The sequence below is a fragment of the Rana temporaria genome, chromosome 5 (assembly GCF_905171775.1).
Source record: "Rana temporaria chromosome 5, aRanTem1.1, whole genome shotgun sequence".
Lineage (NCBI taxonomy): Eukaryota > Metazoa > Chordata > Amphibia > Anura > Ranidae > Rana > Rana temporaria.
In genome coordinates, this window is record NC_053493.1 from 178,592,055 (window position 1) to 178,615,191 (window position 23,137).

Below are 23,137 nucleotides of genomic sequence, written 5' to 3' on the forward strand. Positions count from 1 at the left end.
ACTTCCCTGTTTGTTGAGGTACGCAACAGTCAAGATATTGTTGGATAGAATCTGGAGATTGTGACCCCCGATTTACGCCTGAAAAGCCTGCAAGGCTCTCTGAACCGCTAGAAGCTCTGGTTTAATGACACTCTTGCTTCCCTCAAGGACCATTCTCCCTGTGCCACTGTGTTGCAGAGATGGGCTCCCCATCCACAGGAACTTGCATCAGTAGTGATCCTCTGGGATATAGGAATGGACCATGGGAGACCTTGTTAGATGAAGGTATGTCCTCCACAAGCTTTTTACCCTGGCAGGTAACAAGACCTTGCTTCTCAGTTCCCAGTTCTTTAATAGAAAAAGGAACCTTGCCCATGGTACTGCGGGAAAGCAAAAGGTCATCAGACCTACTGCTCTTGAAACCTCTCTCAGCTAGACTGATTGGTCTGTAAGGCTGACATTGTTTGCATCATTTTTGAGACCTTCTCCTGCGGGAGAAAAACTTTTTGGTCTACCGAGCAAGTCGTAACCCAGATATGTCACCTTAAGAAAGACCTTTGTTTATTAACCAGCCTAGGGATTGAAGTCTTGTACAGCCTGGAGATCTGTCAATAACTTTTAGTATGACTGCCACCACTAGGAGGTCGTCCAGGTAAGGGATAATAGTTCTCGCCTGTGACAGACTCACCCGGGACATCCCCGGACTCATACCTAAAATCATCCCTAAAATCATCCCATGTCCACTAGGGGCAGAGGATGACTGAGGAATTATATTTTGGACTACCCAAGATGGGATTATGTAATTATTCCAGGATATCTGTAAAGAACTATTTACTGTTTGTTGATTCTGAACTTAACGGGTTAATTGTAAGAGTGACTTATTCATACATTGGGACACTGTTACTGCATACTGTTAGATGCTAATGTCCTCACCTCCAGCCATCCGTTTGTTCTCTGTGCCATTTGACCCTGCTATTGTGTGAAGATGTCCTGTGTTTACACTTGATAATGTGTATTGTATAGCAGGAGACGCGACGTCTACTCTGAAAGGTCAGATCTTGGAGTCACCTCGTCTGGGTAAATAATTAGCTCATGTTAATTTATGTTCTGGTTACCTCCTCTAACTGTATACAAGGTTGTATTCTTGGTTCTATTAAAGACTCCATGTTCAGCACACAAACAAGTAAAGTATCGTCTTATTTTGTGCTTGAGAGCAGCTGGAATATCGGATATCTATATCCAGACGGATAGGAAGCTGTATATGACGGAAGCACTCAAGCGGAGGTGTGGGACGTCCCGTTACATCGCCTTTAACCTTAACAGAGCCAGCGCCTCCCAACACTTTTGTAAAAATGCGTGGGGCTGAGGACAGACCGAAGGGGAGGGCTTGAAATTGAAAGTGCCAATCTGTTCCCATCTTGACTGATAGTTTCAAGAATCTTTGAAAGGCTGGATGGAAAGGGATGTGCAGATAAGCATCGCTCAAATCCAAAGTGGCCATGAAGCAGTTTGGGTAAAGCAGGTTTTTGGATTGTTCGTCTCTATACGAAAGTGCTTGTATCGAATGGAATGGTTTAGAGACCAGGGCAAGAGGTTTTATTCCCATATTTGTCGTCAGAAAAATGACTCCCCCCCCCCCATCGCATAAGGAGCGTCACGAGTTGCCGAAAGAAGCCGAACATCGGTGCGCAGGCTCGACGTTCAGCAACTCGTGACACTTATTATGCGACGGGAGGGGGTGGGGGTCATTTTTGTCATCACGTCAATCACTAACTGCTGCATAGGAACGCCCACTCCCGCGGGATTCACTACCCGGAAGCCAGCTAAGAAAATAGCTATACGAGGTATGTACAGCAAAAACAAACAAAAAAACGGCATACTGTCAATGTCGAGACTGAGCTCAATAATGTTAGAAAATGGTGTTTAAAGCAGGGGTTCACCCTAAAAACAAGCAGCCAGCGTCCCCTGTTCGCGCAGTTTATGGAGACCGGAACCAGCATCTCCGTTGCCCGATGATGTCGTTTGACCTGGAAGTGACCCTCGCCGGATACCTTCTATGGGCCAGCTTGGAGCGCAGAAGCTCCACGGCTTCCTCTTTCCCCTGTACATACCAGCCACGATGTCAGCGGGGAAAGGATGCCAACCATGCCTTTGCTTCCTCGCGCTATGGGGCCAGACATCACCACAGTCCTGGCCCTCCCCAGTGGAGATGCTGCTTCTGGTGAGGAGAAAGGTCAGTTAACACACCCCAAACAGCCATTAGAGCCCCTGCTCATGAGTCTGGAGGAAACTAATACTGACATGGAGCCTGGAAGACCGCCCTTTTATCTGGTAGGGGGGGGGGGTGAAACATGTTTCCTGTCCTGGTAGGAGGAGCCCTAGGTCTCATGGGCTGTCCTGGAAAACCATTAGAGGAGAAAAAAAAAAAAGTAACCACATCAATACTGAACACTTACTTTCACCCCCTTCTTTCCCAGACAAATCCATCAGCTTCCAGCGCTCTCACGTTCAATGATAATTGTGTAGTCATGCAACGTTGTACCCAAATTACATTTTTATTATTTTGTTCACGCAAATGGAGCTCTCTTTTGGTGGTATTCACTACTCTGTTTTTCATAAGCAAAAAATAAATACGTTTTATAGGATTTCATGGACGGACACAGAACTTATTCTTGACCTTATGGTTTATATGCCATCTCAGAAGAGGACTAGGCAGAACATGCAACAGCAAAGCTGAACAGTACCGCCCAGGGGGCAGTCCTACCGGCTATAACCCCTCACACTCCAAACAGCAGCTCAGTTCGTCAAAAAGCCACGCAAACATAAAGAGGGGCGAGTGCTGCATGAACTTCAGAGAACAGGATTTTACGGTGCGTACAAAAAAAAATAAAAAATAAAAAAAAAAATAAAATTCTTGACCTTAGGGATGTCCCCCAAGCAGTGAAAAAAAAAAAAAAAAAAAAAACCACGCACACACACGAGGGATGGGAACAGCAAACAAACTTCCACCCAAAACAACCAGAGCACCTTAAACAGCGGCCTGCAAAACCTTGCGGCCGAAGCAAACATCCGTAGATGCATGCACATCAACCTTGTAAACCGTAGTGAAAGCGTTAACGGACAACCAGGCCGCCGCCTTACACACCTAGGAAACAGACACTTGATGTCGGAAGGCCCAGGAGGCACCTATTGCCCTAGTTGAAAGTGCCATTACAGGAAAGGGAGGCACCTGCCCTTTTAACCACTTAAGGACCGGACCAATATGCTGCCTAAAGACCCAAGGTGTTTTTACAGTTCGGGACTGCATCGCTTTAACAGACAATTGCGGTCGTGCGACGTGGCTCCGAAACAAAATTGGCGTCCTTTTTTCCACCCACAAATAGAGCTTTCTTTTGGTGGTATTTGATCACCTCTGCGGTTTTTATTTTTTGCGCTATAAACAAAAATAGAGCGACAATTTTGTAAAAAATTTAATATTTTTTACTTTTTGCTATAATAAATATCCCCCAAAAACATATATAAAAAAAAAAATTCTCCTCAGTTTAGGCCGATACGTATTCTTCTACCCATTTTTGGTAAAAAAAAAAAAAATCCCAATAAGCAATTATCAATTGGTTTGCGCAAAATTTATAGCGTTTACAAAATAGGGGATAGTTTTATTGCATTTTTATTAATTTTTTTTTTACTACTAATGGCGGCGATCAGCGATTTTTTTCGTGACTGCGACATTATGGCAGACACTTCGGACAATTTTCACACATTTTTGGGACCATTGTCATTTTCACAGCAAAAAATGCATTTAAATTGCATTCTTTATTGTGAAAATGACAGTTGCAGTTTGGAAGTAACCACAGGTGGCGCTGTAGGATTTAGTGTACACTTAGTTTGTGTTTACAACTGTAGGAGGGCGTGGCCGTAGGAATGACGTCATCGATCGAGTCTCCCCTATAAAGGGGATCACTCGATCGATGCAGCGCCATAGTGAAGCACGGGGAAGCCGTGTTTACATACGGCTCTCCCCGTTCTTCAGCTCCTGGGAGCGATCGCGACGGAGCGGCTATAAACAAATAGCCGCGCTGTCGTCCCGGATCGCTCCCCGAGGGAACCCTACCGCCGCGTGTAGCGGGGGGGGGGGTCCCGATCGGACCCACGACCCATGTCTAGGCAGGCACGTTGATGTGCCTGTCCGTGCCATTCTGCCGACGTATATCTACATGCGGCGGTCGGGAAGTGGTTAAGGCATAAGCCTGAATCACGATCTGTCTGATCCACCAAGAAATTGTGGCCAACGAGACCGCCAGGCCCTTTTTTGGACCAGTTACTGACAGTGAGTCTGACCTCTGGAACTGAGCTGTAGCAGACAGATACACCTGCAGAGCTCAGACCACATTCAAGGAATGCAAAGCAACCTCTTTGGGGTGCGACGTCAAGGACACAAGGATGGAAGCACAATGTCCTCATTTAAAGGGGTTGTATACCCCCTGTTACTACTTGCACCTACAGGCAAGCCTACATTAAGGCTTACCTGTAGGTGCTTGCAATATCTCCTTAACTTACATGGTTAAGGAGATAATTTGCAAAAACGTTTAATGGGAAAGTGCCAGAAATGCGCAGGGATCATGCCAGTGATGTCATAGCCGCTCTGGTCAGTCACAACCGCTTTAAATGAAAAGTCGAAACTACTTTCAGAAGAAACAAAAGGCTGCGGGTGTAGCGCCGCTTTATCCCTGTGGAGGATCATGTATGGAGACTTGCAAGACAAGGATGCCAACTCAGAAACCGTCCCGACAGGTGTAATAGCCACTAGAAAGGCAACTTTGAGAGAGTGTCAAAAGGGGAAAGTCTCTGATGTTCTCAAATGGAGGTTTCTGAAGTACCAAGAGCACCAGATTCAAATCCCATGGAGGTAATGGTGGTCGAACCGGAGGTGGCACATGTGGAACCCCTTGCACAAATGTACTCACCAGTGAATGAGTCGCCAAGGGTCATTGAAAGAAGACAGCCAAGGCTGATATCTGCCCCTTAATGGTGCTTAACCCTTCCATGCCCAAGCCTATGACATTTGGTGTATTTGCGGGGAGGGGGGAGCGCTTTAAATTTTTTTTTTTTTTTATAATAGTGTTTTTTTTTACATTTTGATCACTTATTGCTGTCACAAGGAATGTAAACATCCCTTGTGACAGTAATAGGTGGTGACAGGTACTCTGGAGGGATTGGTGACAGGTACTCTTTATGGAGGGATCGGGGTTTTAAAAGACCTCCGATCCCTCCTTTGCACTTCAAAGTATTCAGATCGCCGAAAACGGTGCATTGCAGATCGGCTGTCCCACCGGATTTTTTTTTTTTTTTTTCTCTTCGATCTTTTCTCTCTTTTCCTTACTCATTGGGTGCTATATGTTCACTTTATACTGGGGATTGGAGTTTACTTAGTCTTCCGTTTTTTCTTGTTGCACATCTCACAATGAGATTTTCAGCCAGCTACTTTTTTTTTTTGTTAGACGTCTTAAGAAGTTGTTCTGAGAAAAATGTTATTTGGGTGAACCTCCGCTTTAATAATTTCATCCAGCGAGGCTCCAAATAGCCTTTCTCCCTGAAAGGGCAAATCCACTAGAGCAGACCTGGGCAAACTACGGCCCGCGGGCCGTATACGGCCCGGCGGACCTTTTAATCCGGCCCACCCCCCGCCGCCGCAACCTACTGTTATCACCGCGGCGGGGAACATAACAGACAGCGTTCATTTGAACAGCTGTTTTCCCCGCGGCGCATAGACACTCCCCCTTGGACGGATCTGTCCAAGCGCGAGCAAGGGGGAGTCACATAGACACTCCCCCTTGCTCGCGATTGGACAGATCCGTCCAAGGGGGAGTGTCTATGCGCAGCGGGGAAAACAGCTGTTCAAACGAACGCTGTGTTATGTTCCCCGCCGCGGTGATAACAGTAGGCAGGGCCGGGAGGGGTCACTGTGCCAACACACGCAGCCACTTGTGCCAACACATGCAGCCACTTGTGCCAACACACGCAGCCACTTGTGCCAACACACGCAGCCACTTGTGCCAACACACGCAGCCACTTCGCCACCATAAATTGTCGCCACTGTGCCAATCACACGCAACCACTGTGCCAATCACTCAGCCACTGTGCCCATCACACGCAGCCACTTGTGCCAACACAGGCAGCCACTGTGCCAACACAGGCAGCCACTGTGCCAATCACACGCAGCCACTGTGCCAATCACACGCAGCCACTGTGCCAATCACACGCAGCCACTGTGCCAATCACACGCAGCCACTGTGCCAATCACACGCAGCCACTGTGCCAATCACACGCAGCCACTGTGCCAATCACACGCAGCCACTGTGCCAATCACACGCAGCCACTGTGCCAACACACGCAGTCACTGTGCCATCACATGCAGCCACTGTTTAATCAATTGTTCTTGATTAAACAGTGGCTGCCTGTCCCCAGCCTCTGTCCCCCTCCTGTGTCATGTCCCCAGCCTCTGTCCCCCTCCTGTGTCATGTCCCCAGCCTCTGTCCCCCTCCTGTGTCATGTCCCCAGCCTCTGTCCCCCTCCTGTGTCATGTCCCCAGCCTCTGTCCCCCTCCTGTGTCATGTCCCCAGCCTCTGTCCCCCTCCTGTGTCATGTCCCCAGCCTCTGTCCCCCTCCTGTGCCATGTCCCCAGCCTCTGTCCCCCTCCTGTGCCATGTCCCCAGCCTCTGTCCCCCTCCTGTGCCATGTCCCCAGCCTCTGTCCCCCTCCTGTGCCATGTCCCCAGCCTCTGTCCCCCTCCTGTGCCATGTCCCCAGCCTCTGTCCCCCTCCTGTGCCATGTCCCCAGCCTCTGTCCCCCTCCTGTGCCATGTCCCCAGCCTCTGTCCCCCTCCTGTGCCATGTCCCCAGCCTCTGTCCCCCTCCTGTGCCATGTCCCCAGCCTCTGTCCCCCTCCTGTGCCATGTCCCCAGCCTCTGTCCCCCTCCTGTGCCATGTCCCCAGCCTCTGTCCCCCTCCTGTGCCATGTCCCCAGCCTCTGTCCCCCTCCTGTGCCATGTCCCCAGCCTCTGTCCCCCTCCTGTGCCATGTCCCCAGCCTCTGTCCCCCTCCTGTGCCATGTCCCCAGCCTCTGTCCCCCTCCTGTGCCATGTCCCCAGCCTCTGTCCCCCTCCTGTGTCATGTCCCCAGCCTCTGTCCCCCTCCTGTGCCATGTCCCCAGCCTCTGTCCCCCTCCTGTGCCATGTCCCCAGCCTCTGTCCCCCAGTTTTCCAACAATGATATTTACTGCTTTTTATAAAGAAATACAATTGATTTTATGCAGTATTGAGTTTAGCCTTTTGGCCCGGCCCTCCAAAATATTTTTAGTTTCTCATGTGGCCACATCGAAAAAATAATTGCCCACCCCTGCACTAGAGCCTTCTTGGATGTCTGGTCCAGACTAGCATTTCAGCCAAATCAAGCGACGTAGCACCACAGACATACTTAGGGCCATGCACCAACTGGTCGGCTAGTTCCACGCAGACCAGGGAAGCCTGTTGCTCTACCAACTCGTGGTGCAACAATTTTGCCCATTTGGCAAGTGTCTGCGACACCAGGGCCGTGGCCAACACTGGCTGCAATGCTGACCCCACTACCGTGAACATGGACTGGGCCACCGCCTCGGCCCTCCTGTCTGCATCGTCCTTAAAAGCAGGGGTCCTCTCTACCGGAATCGTGGTTACCTTGTTTAACCTGGATACTGGGGGGGGGGGGGGGGTTACACAATCGGGGGAGTTGTCCCATTTTTTTCCCCCAGGAAACTCAAAGGGGTAACGGACTGACATGCATTTTGGGACTGAAAAGGCCCACTGCGGCCGTTCCCATTCTTTGTATATAAAAACTTATCAAAATAAGTTAGGTAGGGAAACACCTTAGCAGTGCGGGCCGGCTTGTTGGACCCAAAAAGGGGCCGACGCCTCGGATGCCCCTGCCGTATCCTCCAATTTTAGGGTCTCCCGTACTGTGGTAATAAGTGCTTCAACAAGCGCCTTTTCCTGTGCTGACCCAGACACGGTGTCATCCTCAACTGTCCGAATGGTCCTGGCCCGCGCGCCACAGCCAGGCCCAAGTCTGAATCTGAGCTTTTCCCAGAAGATGATGGGAGCGTTTTTTACCCCCCCCCACACCGTTTCCACCCTGGCAACAAAAGAACTCCAGGACTGCCAACAAAATGTCCATAAGCAACCGACTCAGCAAAAACAAGTCCGGGCTAAAGAAAATGGCCATGAGGTAAGGGAAATGGCCGTGAAGACGCTGATCCTCCGCATGGAGGCATCCACCTGAACAGAGCCAGAACACCCCCCTGTTGAGCACGGACCCTGAACACCTAGTGCAGCCCCCAGCCAGGCCCCCGAGCCCCCCCTGTCAGGTACACAACAGGTTCAGCCACCACAGATGCATGGAGAGGAGGGAAAGGACAGGGAGAGAGCCCCTGGTCAACCTCTTCAGGAATGGCCAGCTGTTCCATGCTGCCGAAACAGGTGGAACGCTACTTAAGCATCTTGCAGGGACTGCTGGATGCATTCCGGACAGACCCATCACCCGAGCAGTACGGAGTGGCTGTCGGACACGGCACACCAACTCAGACAGCAGTAGCCCGGTCATATGTGTGTCCCCGGAGTATATAGCTCATCGGCCACCCCTGGAGCAAACGGGGCACATCGTGGCTAACCCAGCGCGTAGATAAAGGTCTGCTCACGCTTAATGGCCAGGCTGGGGAGACTACAAGGATCTATATTATCCAGCGTATCACGCAGCCGGCTGTTGATAGATCAAAAAATAGTTAAACACACACACACACACACGCTGGTTGCAGCTTGAGGGGTTATAGCCAGTAGGACCACCCCCTGGGCAGTCCTGTTCAGCTTTGCTGTTACATGTTCTGCCTAGTGCTCGCCTGACAGACGGCATATAAACCCTGAGGTCAAGAATAAGTGCCGTGTCCGTCCATGAACGAAAGAAACAATATTTTCTTCCATTTAAAAAAAAAAAAAAAATAATCCAATCAAATTTTGTCATAAATTTAAGCCAAATGTATTCAGTTACATGTTTTTGGTTAAAAAAACCCCGTTAAGTGTATAATTGGTTTGTGTGATCACAGACATATGTGTTAGGGCTGCACGATTCTGGGAATAATAAGAATCGCGATTCTTTTGCATAAAATGAAGATCACGATTCTCAATATTTTTTTTTTTTAATCTAAAGTGGTAGTAAGCCCCGTTCTTGTTTTTTTTTTTGTTTAAACCTACCTGAAAGCCTTAATGAGCTAGTATGCCCGGCATACTAGCTCATTATGAAATACTTACCTTGGAACGAGTCGTAGGGAACTTACCTGGTCCACGCCGAGGGAGATGTCATCTTGCCTCGGCGTGTCTTCCGGGTATCGCCGCTCCATCGCTGTGAGTGACCGGAGTGTCGATGTCATTACGCGCGGGATACTTCTTGCCGGCAAGGTCTGGCGGCTGCCGGGCCTTTAGCCGAGGATCCCCGCTGTGCATGCGCCGATGCAGTCAGCAGCGCATTGCGAGGGGAATATCTCCTAAACCGTTCAGGTTTGGGAGATATTCTTTATACCTACAGGTAAGCCTTATTATAGACTTACCTGTAGGTAAAAGTGGTAGTACAGAGTATACTACCACTTTAAAGTTATATTCAACACAAAACGGAGCTTATATGCTTAAATAAAGTATATGTAAATCTGACAGACTGTTTCCATGTTACATTTTAAAAGCTGCAGCAAACCTGCTGACCTCACATGCTTGCTAATGTGAAAGAACTCTGATTTTCACATTTAACTAAATGGGGCAGCTCTAATATCTGTGCAGAGGATCATTGGCACATGTGATTTTACTGTTACATAAGTGGGGGACAGGTGTTTTTACTGTATGGGCACACTAGGCCGGTGATCAGTGTGGAGAGGAAAAACAAAACCACACACACTACACCACAACTCATACTCACTGATCACCAGCCGGCTGCAGTGATCTGCTCTTCTCTCTGACAACTGTGTGAGGAGAGCCGATGGCCCAGAAACCGGCTCTCTATTTACATCACATGATGGCTGCGATTGGACATAGCCGTCATGTGATCAGGAGGGCCAATCACAGAGCACTCCTGCCGATCGGAGTTGTTCCACGTCCGGGTGGCACAAGCACATCGGGATCACGCCGCTGCGTGGGAACGCAATTCCCCTCCTTCTGAGGGACGTTCCTGAATGTCCACTCAGGAGGAAGCACCCACCAGGCCGTAAATGTACAGTGGCCGGGTGGGAAGTAGTTAAATACAGAAATGTTGTCTTAAGTATGTCCATGTACAGTATTAGCAGCCCTCAATTTCCACTCGCCTGCTCACATTTGGCATGTGGAAATAAGCTGAGGGCAAGCGTTTTGGCGCTGATCAAGTCTGCTAGGATCTGGCGGGGAGGCTTAGTTTGGGTGGGCAGCGGGTCTGCTCAGCTCTGATGGGAAGGTGGACCAGCTGGCTCGGGTGCACTTGAGCCTCCCTGTGAGCCAAGCAGCCCAACCCCCCCCCCCCCCTCAAAGCCAAGCAGATTTTGTTCTGTGCACATTGCTTTTGGACAGGCATGATGACTTATTGATTTACTGTTGAAGCATTGTCCATTCTACAGTCAGGGTCTGTTTTTTTTTTTTTTTTTTTTTTACTAGTGTTCTTGACCAAGATATTCTGCTGCTACAGTTAAAGATCAAGGCCCTAATGATGCCACCTGCCAGGGGTTCCTGAATCACAAGGCTGGCTGAACAAAACTATATATCTTTGGCAGCTAAAGTATGTGCATTTTAACCACTTTAGACCCGGACCAAAATGCAGGTAAAGGACCAGGCCCCTTTTTGCGATTCAGCACTGCGTCGCTTTAACTGACAATTGCGCGGTCGTGCGACGTGGCTCCCAAACAAAATTGACGTCTTTCCCCCCCCCCCCACACAAATAGAGCTTTCTTTTGGTGGTATTTGATCACCTCTGCGGTTTTTATTTTTTGCGCTATAAACAAAAATAGAGCAACAATTTTGAAAAAAATGCAACATTTTTTATTTTGCTATAAGAAATATCCCCCAAAAACATAATTTTTTCCCCCCCTCAGTTTAGGCCGATACGTATTCTTCTACCTATTTTTGGTAGAAAAAAAAAACGCATTAAGCGTTTATTGATTGGTTTGCGCAAAATGTATAGTGTTTACAAAACAGGGGATAGTTTTGTTGCATTTTTATTAATTTTTTTTTTTTTACTACTAATGGCGGCGATCAGCGATTTTTTTCGTGACTGCGACATTATGGAGGACACTTGACACATTTTTGGGACCATTGTCATTTTCACAGCAAAAAAATGCATTTAAAATGCATCGTTTTACTGTGAAAATGACAATTGCAGTTTGAGAGTTAACCACAGGGGGCGCTGAAGGGGTTATGTTTCACCTACTGTGTGTTTACAACTGTAGGTCTGACGTCATTGTGTGTTCCCTAATATAGGGACGCACAATCAATCGATGACGGCGCCACAGTGAAGAACCGGGAAGCCGTGTTTACACACGGCTATCCTCCTTCAGCTCCGGGACTCCATCGGCAATCGGGTGCGCGAGTCCACGAGCTTCGGACCGGTTCCCGGGAGCGCCCCGCGGGCACGCGCCCCACCACTGGGCTTTATACAATCACGTACAGGTACGTGATTCTGCCCAGCGGTGCCATTCTGCCAACGTAAATGTGCAGGAGGCAGTCCTTAAGTGGTTAAACGTGAATTTAACTGCTTTTCTGGAGCTATAAGACTTGCCTCCTGTAATCAAAAAAGTTAAACTCCAGGTACAAAAACTCACTTAAGCGGTAGTAAACCACAAGATAGAAAAAAAAAAAGAAAACACCTGTAAGGCAATGGCATAATGTGCCAATATGCTAGCAACATTATGAAATACTTACCTTAGAGCAGGGGTCTCAAAGTACCGGCCCGCAGCGATCTACCCATCAATTGCCGACAGCTGGTGCCTAGTGGGTAGATCGAGATTTAGATACCATGCGGCAGTTACAATGCTCCACGGCGGACCCTCCTCTCTTCTAGTCCATCCCCATTTGCTTGTGACATCATCTGGGACGGACGAGAAGACAGGAGGGGCCGCCGGGTAGAAGCGTGACTGCAGTGCTGGCTAACTAGGTGCCCTGATTGTGCAGGGTAATTATGGAGCGCAGGGGGTAATTTTGGGGGTTAATAATGCATCTGACACAAGTGCTAGGAGTTAATAATGTGTTTTCTGACACCAGTGCTGGGTTTAGAAAATGCGTTTGCTGAAACCAGTGCAGTAACAACTGTATAGTTTTATTGTTTTTGAAGTTTGAAAGTTTGCATGTGGCCCCCATGGGATATGAAAACTTGTCATGTGGCCCCCAGGCAATTTGAGTTTGAGACCCCTGTCTTAGAGTAAAGCCCTCCAGCCACACGCCGACAGGGCTTCCAACCTACCCATCTAGGTTCGGGGGTTTCCGGCAGCTTGAAATGGCAGAGCCGCAATGATCTCAATCCTACAACCATGGCATAGTGCACAGTTTCCCTGGTCTCCCATCTAGGGATGAGGGTTCCGGCAGCTTGAATGGCCGAGCCGCAAAGATGTCACTCCCACAACCATTGGATAAAAAGAGGTCCTGGACTGCCGCACTCCTTAAAACAATATCTTTATTCAGCAAGTAAAAGTAAGTAGCAAGCATCACACGATGTGAAACATGTCAGCCATCCTTTTACTTTTGTTCACTTCTTTTTGACTGCAACATTGGTTGTTTTTTGGATTTCACTTGCTGAATAAAGATATCGCTTTAAGGAGTGCGGCAGTCCAGAACCTCTTTTCATCCAATGCACCTGTGCATAGCCGGCACCCTTTTGGCTTGGTGGGACAGAAGCAAAGCCAGGGGATCAGCAGTTTTCTGAGCGGTATTTTTTCTCACTCCCACAACCATGGCATAGTGCACGGTCAGAGCAATAAAATGTGCTTATGTTATGGTTACTATTGCTGGCGTTTTTCCAGCCATAAAACGCCCCTGCCAAAAAAGGCTAATAGCAGCCTATGGGGGGGGGGGGGGGATGGACACATAGGATAACATGCTGGGGAGTTTATTGGCTGCCGGAAAAAAAAAAAAATTAAAAAAAATGCCTGAAGCTTTGTGAGCGTCAGCTATTTTTCGGTTTTCTAGACAACTGCTTAGAAGAACCCATGGTGCCGATTGTTGGGGCAAGGTCAGATGAGTCTGGGCATTTAAAACCTTTGAGATTGACATCACCTGGTCTTCCCAGAAGATGATTGAGAACAATCCATGACACTGGCAGGTCTCAGCTTTGCAAAGGGGTCAGTGCATGCTATAAATTCTGCAGAGTGCCCAAACTTTTGCAGATGCCATTTTTTGTTTTCTGCAATTTTGAAAGTGTAAATGATGGAAATAAAAATCAAACTTTTTTTTTTTTACATATTATAAGAATGTCTTATCTGCATTGCCACAAATTGGCTCAGATCCACTTCCAGGGGATGCTTCTTGTCATAGTTACGACTTTAATGCGATTGGGACATCGGAGCATTCTCCTGGGGTGCTTGGGTCACCCTACAGACAAGTTGAACTGCGTGTTCCCTCCTATGTGTTGTAGGATTGATAGATCTGCTACTATGTACCAAGTTTTTTACTATTGATTGGATTTTATATTCAGTTATTACATGTAATGTGTCGGGCCATGCGGGCTCTGCCCTTGTTATAAATCAGGGGTGGGGAACCATTTTTCTGCCAAGGGCCATTTGGATTTTTGTAACATCATTCGGGGGCCGTACAAAATGATCAACTTAAAAATTAGCCTGGTATATTTGGTCAAACATTTTTTTTGTATAATCTTTATTTATATACTCCATTTTTACAAATAAAGAAAACAAAGGAAACACAATGGACATGTGCCTATCATACAGCCTCTGTGCACATTATAAGCAGCCTGTGCCCATCATATGAAGGAGAAAGAGACCGCCGCTCCAGATGAGTGCACCTCGGTGGCAAGTATGGACTCAGAAAAATCCGGTGGGTGCAGGCATAAATAGAAGCAAAAAGGTATGGACAGCCAACGCTGAAACGTGTCAGCTATATCATCAGGGCTGTGGAGTCGGAGGAAATTTTGGGTACCTGGAGTCGGAGTCGGCAAACTATGCACCGACTCCTACTAAATTTAGATTGGAAGTAAAAAAAAAAAAAACGCAAGTTTAAATGTCCCAATTCACAAAAAGTTATAATTAATGACTTCTCTACTGTAAGAATAAAGACCAATGCATGCAGTGCCTCACGTAACCGCAATCTATGTAATGTAACTATACATCAGAGGTAATGTATATACCGTATTTATCGGCGTATACCGCGCACTTTTTTCCCCTTAAAATAAGGGGAAAATCGTGGGTGCGCGATATACGCCGATACCCACGTCCCGCGCTCAGTTTGAATGCCTGCGCCGACATATACCGAGCTCGTGCTCACACATAAACGTCACAGAGCGTGAGCGCGAGCGAAGCCGAGCCTGGCCGAATGTAGCCGAGTGTACTGCACTCTGTATATGTCGGCGCAGGCATTCAAACTTTGAATGCAGAGGCAATTCTCTTCCTTAGAACTCTACATTGAATTGATTTGCATTTGCTAAGCCTATAACTACATTTCAAGATAATATAAACCATTTCTAGGTTTTACAGATTTTGTTTTTGGTTCATTATAGATAAGCTTTGTTTTTGTTCTAAAACAACCAAATAATGTGGTTTGTATGTTTGAACTGGTAAAGATCCTGTTCCTGATGTTTATGCCTGCTGCTACTATCCAGCCACTTGATTTTTCATTGTGTTTGTCTTTTGCTTAAACTGTGCAATACAGTAGACTGTTGGCTTCCCAGCCAGTAGTCCTGTGGTAGGTTGCGTTTCTTTCCCTCAAGGAATATATAAAATACATTCGCATATTAATACAGAGGAGTCGGAGTCGGGGAGTCGGAGGTACATAAAACTGAGGAGTCGGAATATTTATCTACCGACTCCACAGCCCTGTATATCATCCCACCGTTTGCTGTTTCTCCGTTTGTGCAGTGTTTTTTTACTGGATTAAAGGCTTTTATTGTTTTTTACATTTATCGGAGTGTGGCTGTCCATACCTTTTTGCTTCTATTTATGCCCATCATATGCAGCCTCTGTGCCCATGTGTGCTGGAGGCGCTGGGGGGGGGGGGGTCAGATATGTGCTGGGGGGGGTCCTTTGTAAGAGAAGAGGGCCAGTGCAAGGGAGAGGACATGTGCGGGGGGGGGGGGGGGTTGCTTTTGCAAGGAAGAAAGATAGCGCTAGGGGGAGTTGTTAGATTTCAAATCTAATCCAAACTTCTAGCATTACCTTCCCCTCCTATCCCCTCGATCACTCCAAATATTTTCTACCTTGCCCTCCTTTTCCCACCGAACAGAGCATATAATTAAAAAAAAAAAAAAAAAAAAAAAAAAAAAAAAAAAACTTTCTACAGACCTGATATCATCACCATGCCTGTTCCCCCTCCTCCTCGTGTACAGAACAGAGGAGGAGGGGGAAGAGTTATGATACATTGACACTCTGCTCTTCTCTGCTGTACCAAGCTGCTGTCAGGGAGAGGGGAGACATGTCACTCTCAGTGAAGTCTGTGCGAATGATGTGTCCTGGTCTGGGACAGAAGTAAACCCGCACCCCGCCAGGATCGGCCCTGACTCCGCCTGTGACTCACACTGTCAGAAGGAGCCGGAACTACAATGTAAACATCGGCTCCTTCTGACAGCTCTGCGGACACACACTCAGCGGCACGGGGGGCCGGATGGAATGATTGCACGGGCCGCATGCGGCCCGCAGGTTCCCCACCCCTGTTATAAATAAAAATAAAAAAAAAAAAAAAAAAATGAAGAATGTCTAATCTGTAATTTGATGCCTTTGAGATTTTTCCCATCTTTCCTTGGCTTCGTTATGCACATTAACCACTTGCCGACCGCGCACCGCAGTTATACGTCCACAAGGTGGCTCTGCTGGGCGAGAGCACGTAATATGACGTCCTCTCTTCCAGCCGCCACCCGCTCGCCCCCGACTCCCGTGCGTGTGCCCGGCGGGCGTGATCGCCGCCGGGCACACGCGATCGCTCGGTACAGAGCGGGGATCGGGAGCTGTGTGTGTAAACACACAGCTCTCGGTCCTGTCAGCAGGGGAAATGCTGCTCTTCGGTTCATACAATGTATGAACCGAGGATCAGTGTTTCCCCTAGTGAGGCCACCCCCCCCCCCCACAGTAAGAACACACCCAGGCATACTTAACCCCTTCCCCGCCCCCTAGTGTTAACCCCTTCACTGCCAGTGGCATTTTTATAGTAATCCAATGCATTTTTATAGCACTGATCGCTATAAAAATGCCAATGGTCCCAAAAATGTGTCAAAAGTGTCCGCCATAATGTCGCAGTACCGGAAAAAAAAAAAAACGCTGATCGCTGCCATTACTAGTAAAAAAAAAAAAATATAATAAAAATGACATAAAAATACCCCCTATTTTGTAAATGCTATAACTTTTGCGCAAACCAATCAATAAACGCTTATTGCGATTTTTTTTTACGAAAAATATGTAGAAGAAAACGTATCGGCCTAAACTGAGGAAAAATTTTAAATTATATATTTTTGGGGGATATTATAGCAAAATGTAAAAAATATTCATTTTTTTCAAAATTGTTGCTCTATTTTTGTTTATAGCGCAAAAACTAAAAACCGCAGAGGTGATCAAATACCACCAAAAGAAAGCTCTATTTGTGGGAAAAAAAGGACGCCAATTTTGTTTGGGAGCCACGTCGCACGACCGCGCAATTGTCTGTTAAAGCGACGCAGTCCCGAATCGCAAAAAGTACTCTGGTCTTTGGGCAGCAATATGGTCCGGGGGGTAAGTGGTTAATACATTTTTACCTGGGATGCCCAAACTTTCGATCCCCCACTGTTGATGCCATTGCTTCATTTAGTTTTAGTGCACATAAGCCGATAACATCGACACATGCAGGGGACAGGGGATATCTCCTAAACCGTGTAGGTTTAGGAGATATTCTGGGTAGCTACAGGCAAGCCTTAAATGAACACTAAAGGCAAACATTTTTATTATTTTTTTTAAATAACAAACATGTTATACTTACCTCCACTGTGCAGCTCGTTTTGCACAGTGTCCCCTAACCCTGTCTTCTGGGGTCCCTCGGCGGCTGTCTCAGCTCCTCCTCGCAAAAGCTTTTCACCTTCATGCGAGCGAGCATGGCGGAAAGCTTTTGCGAGGCGCTTCCGCGATACAGCGGCGGGCATAGCCGCCGACTATCACTCGGCCCCGCCCCCTGGCGCGCCGCATCATCCGCTGTGATCGACAGCAGCGCCAGCCAATGGCTGCGCTGCTATCAATCCGTCCAGCCTAGCCAATCAACGGCCATGGCTGGGAACCGAAGAGGTGGACGCGCGCGGGACTTTCGAGGGGGTCAGGTAAGTAAAACAGGGGTTCGAGGGGGGGCCGGTACCGTCGGATGTTTTTACTATAAAATTGTTTTTTTTTTTTTTTTATACATTTTTTTGCTATCATACAGGAGAAAACAATTCCCTGTGTGATAGCACACATTTTACAAGTGATTTTGGCGACATTGCCGCAATCACTTGTTAGCGAGCGGATTCCCCCATAACTTACCGCTCTCAACTGTATGTTACAGGCGTCGGGGGGGAATCCATGCCACTGCCGCCCCTTCGCACCCCAAGGCCTGGCCTCAGTGGCCTTGTGGGAAATCTGGGCCTGGACGCGGCGCATTTACTTACTTTAGTGATCCTTTAATATATGGACACTTACCTGTCCAGGGAGCCCAGGATCTCAGCACCCCAGCCGATTTCCGGATCGACTGTCAGGTTCTGCCGTCGCCAGTTTTTGCAAGGGAAACCAGCAGTGAATCCTTTACAGACAATTCCGTACCACGCATGTACGAAGCTCGCTGCTCTAACTGGTGGCAATTTTTTTTACTGAGGCAGGGTTGTGGAGGGAGGAAGCACGCACATCAGCAGAGCTTCCACTTTAAAATGAAACTATTTTGACATTATAACCACTTTAATGCAGGTTCTGCATTGAGGGGGGACAAAAAAAAAAAAAACACACACACACACGGGCATAGCTTACCAGCACTGCGTCTCTAATATAGGGGGTAAGGGACCACTTTGTGCACATCACTGAATATTATTATTATTAATAATAGTTTAAAAAAAAAAAAAAACACCTCTCTAATGAGGAACAAAGTGCGGGTTCTAATTAACGGGCTGAAGTATGACGTTTTAAAATGGCGTGTCACACTCTATAAACGGCTGTTTTTTTTAACCTTGTCCGGGAAACATTTTAAAATGGCGTCACACCTTAAACGTGCACATGCTCCAGCACATGCTAGTGAAACAATTAGCTTGGTTTCCAAGCCATCCCCACTAAAACGATTACAGCAAAAGTCCGTACATGTGCTCTCGTTAGCAGCATTAGAGCTGCTTTCCAGTCCGATTTTATTTTACTTCTTACCTTAAGAGCCTCCAACCCAGACAAGCGTGACTTGCGCTCTTGATCCTTGATGATGATAAAAGGTCGTCCATACTCGTCAAATGCCAGCGTCCCCAATGCAGACATGATAATAACGAATGTACGCAAAGCCAAAAGAAAGCTCAAGTCAGAAGCAACGACCACGCTAAAATTACTCAACCGGCTTCTGTACCGCGCATGCGTACACCGTTTGCTTTACGGCCGCTTCTGGAAACATCTATATGGAATGTACCATTTGACTAACATGGGAGGTGACAAATTGCACATTAATGACATTTTGCATACCTAGTAATGTAGGGCAGCTTGTCATGTATTAATTTTAAATATACCAATTTTTGTTAAGATAAAGCGTATGCAATCACTCAAATCTTTCATTTGGTTTGTTTTGTCATATGTGGGCGATTCCACAAGGTTTTGCTTTTCAGCGGCGGAAGTAACGTAACTTGACTGCAAGTTATAGCTAAGCTTGATGAGTTAACTGTCTCGACATCTTAGGAGTAAATAGGTAACTGTACTGTACAGTTCATTATTTGTTGCATTAGTTAATTTGTCTACTGCGTTGTGCGGATACTATTTATGAAGTTATGTGCCTTGATTGTTGTCCCTTCCTATTTATTAGTGTACTTATTTCGTTTCCTGTTAGAAACGGTTGCATACTTCAAGTCTGTTACCAGAGAGACCTTCTTTTTTCTATGTCCTTTTATCAAGACATCCCACTTCAGTGCACTTTCCATTCACTGGTAAGGGACTGGAGTCAAGTCATCGGACAGTTCCAAATCAGGTTTTTTTGGTTGGATATTCAACAGAAAAAAAACTAGATGGCATAATATCCATAATAATGATTACACAGAGTTGTCACACATACATCACTCTCTATAACAGGCATGTCCAAAGTCCGTCCCGGGGGCCAATTGCGGCCCCTGTTCCAGTTTAATGTGGCCCCCCCTGGTAATTTGGATATATACAGTTTTTTTATTTACATTTTTTTTCCCTGAAACTTCCCTCTTAAAGTGAAGGTGTGTGTTATACGCCAATAAATACGGTATATCCAAATAACACGCCCATGCTCATCTCTTCACCACACAGCCACAAAGGCGGGAGAATTCTTGTTGGGCAGAGTATTAGTTGCTCAAATGAACACACCCAAATGAACACACCAAATTTTAATGGTCCAAGGAATGTCAGGCAAAATGGTCGGCCCTCACGCATGTTCACTACATCAAATCTGGCCCTCTTTGAAAAAAGTTTGGACACCCCTGCTCTATAACATATACATTATGGCAGGGCTCAAAATTTCAAGTCCTGAGCCACTAGCCAGGCCTTAAGAGTTACTCGCCACTAGTTGCACCACCCAACTCCTCCCCTGCCCCACCCCTAAGTCCGCCCCTAAACACGCCCTTGTAAATTATCTCATGAAATTACACTGTTAAATGTTTTAAGCAGAATTAAGCTCCAAAAATAAATATTATTAACAACAACATTAACAATATTAACTTAAAACATCAGCAGTACCCATCAGTGCAGCCTCACTGTGCCCATCAAATGCAGCTTTACGGTGCCCATGAACGCAGCCTCACTGTGCCCATGAACGCAGCCTCACTGTGCCCTATCAAATGCAGCCTCACTGTGCCCCATTAAATGCAGCATCACCTTGTCCCATCAAATGCAGCATCTCCGTGCCCCATCAAATGCAGCATCACCGCGCACCATCAAATGCAGCATCTCCGTGCCCCATTAATTGCAGCGTCGCAGTGCCCCATCCAATGCAACTTCACCGTGGCCCATTTAATGCAGTTTCACTGTGCCCCATCACTCCAGACTCACCATGCCTTGATGCTGGTTCACACACACACACAGCAGGCATCCCCACTGTGTATTACAGAGCTGGGTCTGTGTTCGGCGGCTTTGTGTAACAAGGTCGCGCCCCCCTGGATCGGCTCGTGTGATAGGCGGATCACTGAATCAATCTACTATCATACGAGCCGGTCTAGGGGGGCGGAACCTTGTTACACGGAGCCGCCAAAATCAGACCCAGCTCTGTAATACACAGTGGGAGATGTCCGCTGTGTGCGTGTGATTCCCAACCATGCCACTCTTGTGTATTCCGGGAACCATGGCGCTCTGTGTGCTGTTCTGTGTCCTCCGGGAACCATGGCGCTCTGTGTGCTGCTCTGTGTCCTCCAGGAACCATGGCGCTCTGTGTGCTGCTCTGTGTCCTCCGGGAACCGTGGCGCTCTGTGTGCTGCTCTGTGTCCTCCGGGAACCATGGCGCTCTGTGTGCTGCTCTGTGTACCTCATTTTTGAGGGCTGCATTATGGTATGATTTTACTGTTGACATTTAAAAGGTACAGAGTCCCAAATATGATAGCTTACATACAATATGGTATGATTTTAATCTGGAAATTTAAAGATGCAGACACCCAAATATGAACCCATTGGCTACAAACTGAAATTTTCGCAATACTTCAAAATGGGTCAGAAACAAAATCTCCCATTGGACCAATTTATTTACAATGCTGATCCGTCATACGCACCCTCTCTATGATATCTTACAATATGGTATGATTTTACAGTGGAATTTTAAAGATATAGACATCCAAATATGAACCCATTGGCTACAAACTGACATTTTCGCAATACTTCTAAATTGGTCAAAAACAAAGTCTCCCATTGGACAAATACGTTTACAATGCAGATGTGTCATACGCAACCACCTCTATTATTTAATTAAAGTGCCTAGAAAATGTCATATTGTTAAAGCGGAATTCCACCCATATAAAAGTCGGCAGCTACAAAAAGTGTAGCTGCTGACTTTTATTAATCTGACACTCACCTGTCCCAGGTCCCAGCGATACGGGCTGGCATTGTGACTGGCCAGGCAATCATCTGGGATCTGTGACATGTCCCAGATGATTGCCGAGAGGGAGGGGGGAGAGGTGAACTTTCTCCCGGCGCCGTGGTCCCCCGGGAGGAAGTGGGAGATTGATCCCTTTAAAAAGTGGGTATCCGCCCCCCCAAAAAAAAAATTACATGCCAGGGGGGTCACAAGCACTTAAAGCGGAAGTTTAATTTTTAGGGGGAACTCTGCTTTAACAAGAAAAGGAGGGATACCTACGTCCTATCAACGTGAAGAGAGTTTTTGTTTTTGAAGGCTATAGTGAACTTTAAGGGTACCATAACACTTGGGATACACAAATAAATAAAACAAATAGAGTTTTATTGAACTAACATCAACATGTTAAAATATACAAATTCTAAGGCCTCGTACAGACGAGCGGACCTGTCCGATGAAAACGGTCCGCGGACCGTTTTCATCGGACATGTCTGCTAGTAGATTTTGGTCTGATGGTTGTACACACCATCAAACCAAAATCCCCGCGGACAGAATACGCGGTGACGTGACGGCGACGATGACGCGGCGACGTGCGCGAACCCGGAAGTTCAATGCTTCCACGCATGCGTCGAATCACTTCGACGTCATGCGCGGGTTCTCGGGCCAGCGGACATGTCCGATGAGTCGTACTGACCATCGGACATGTCCGGCGGACAGGCTTCCAGCAGACCAGTTTCAGCGGACATGTTCGGTCGTGTGTACGAGGCTTCAAATGACTCTGTGAATCCATACATAAAAGGTGCATCCGGGGAAGATAATAATACCAGTTCAACCTGTGACAATCCTATGACAACCCTATGGCATGCTCGACATGTTTCGTGGGCAATTCACCACTTCTTCAGGAGCTTTGTTATGATGGTATTAAAACAGAGATATTGTATAGTACTACAGAGAAAGGAAAAAATACTATTAATTACAAAAAAATACAGTAAAACATGAATAGATAATGACATCATAATGGCAAGTGTGGTGTCTCCCCCACCCCTAAAATATGCAGGAAACGCCCTTACCCAGAGCAACAACATAACCTGCAGTCCAGAGGAGTGGGTCCGCCCAGACGGGTGTGGGAGCCCCCGCAGACAGAAGGGATCGGATAGTCTATTAGAACAGTATAATGTGTATTGTTATAAATGGAGTTCAAAACTAAATATATTATGAGCGTAATGAAAAATTTCCTGTTGATGGTCAGTTATCCAGTGGATGAAATAATGTAAGAAAGACTCATACCAAAAGTATGTCTGTAAACATCTAGAATATTTTGGACATCAAAAACCATCATATACTGTAAAAAGAAAGCAACAATGTCTCCCATTCTTAAGGGCGTATGGCAGGGGTAGGCGACTGGTGCCACAAGCGGCACACAAAGCCTCTTTTGCCGGCACTTGACTCCCTCCCCATCAGCATAGCAGTGCAGGGAAGTGTCAGTGAGACACTAATGCATTCCAATTTAGGAGTTCCCCACACCACATCTGCACTGAGGGGGAGGCACTGTGCCCCCACACATTGTAAAAGATGAAGAACATGGTTTGGTTTGGTTTGCTGTAGCTGTGATAATCAGCTTTTGTGATGGGGAAGAGACTGGGTGCAGTTCTGCTAGGGGGCCGTCCCTGTTTCCAGGAGGAGGAGGACTGTCATTGGTCACTGCTAAACCCAATGACAGTC

General features: G+C 47.0%; 2 protein-coding genes across 4 annotated transcripts in view; one reads left to right on the plus strand and one right to left on the minus strand.

Annotated features, from left to right (window-relative positions):
- The window catches only part of CCT5 (chaperonin containing TCP1 subunit 5), a 244,834-nt gene extending 226,053 nt beyond the window's left edge, over positions 1-18,781 (minus strand). Inside the window, exon 1 of one of the 2 annotated variants that reach the window (XM_040353424.1) lies at positions 18,565-18,780. In XM_040353424.1, the coding sequence (XP_040209358.1) occupies positions 18,565-18,669 (105 nt within the window). In that variant the 5' untranslated portion in view covers positions 18,670-18,780. Of the gene's footprint in view, positions 1-18,564 lie in introns of both variants that reach the window. The other variant, XM_040353425.1, reaches the window with a different exon arrangement.
- Positions 18,782-18,985: 204 nt separating this feature from the next.
- The window catches only part of ATPSCKMT (ATP synthase c subunit lysine N-methyltransferase), a 197,487-nt gene continuing 193,335 nt past the window's right edge, over positions 18,986-23,137 (plus strand). The window contains exon 1 of one of the 2 annotated variants that reach the window (XM_040353426.1): positions 18,986-19,087. The gene's annotated coding sequence lies outside the window, so the exon portion shown is untranslated. The remainder of the gene's footprint in view (positions 19,088-23,137) is intronic. The other variant, XM_040353428.1, reaches the window with a different exon arrangement.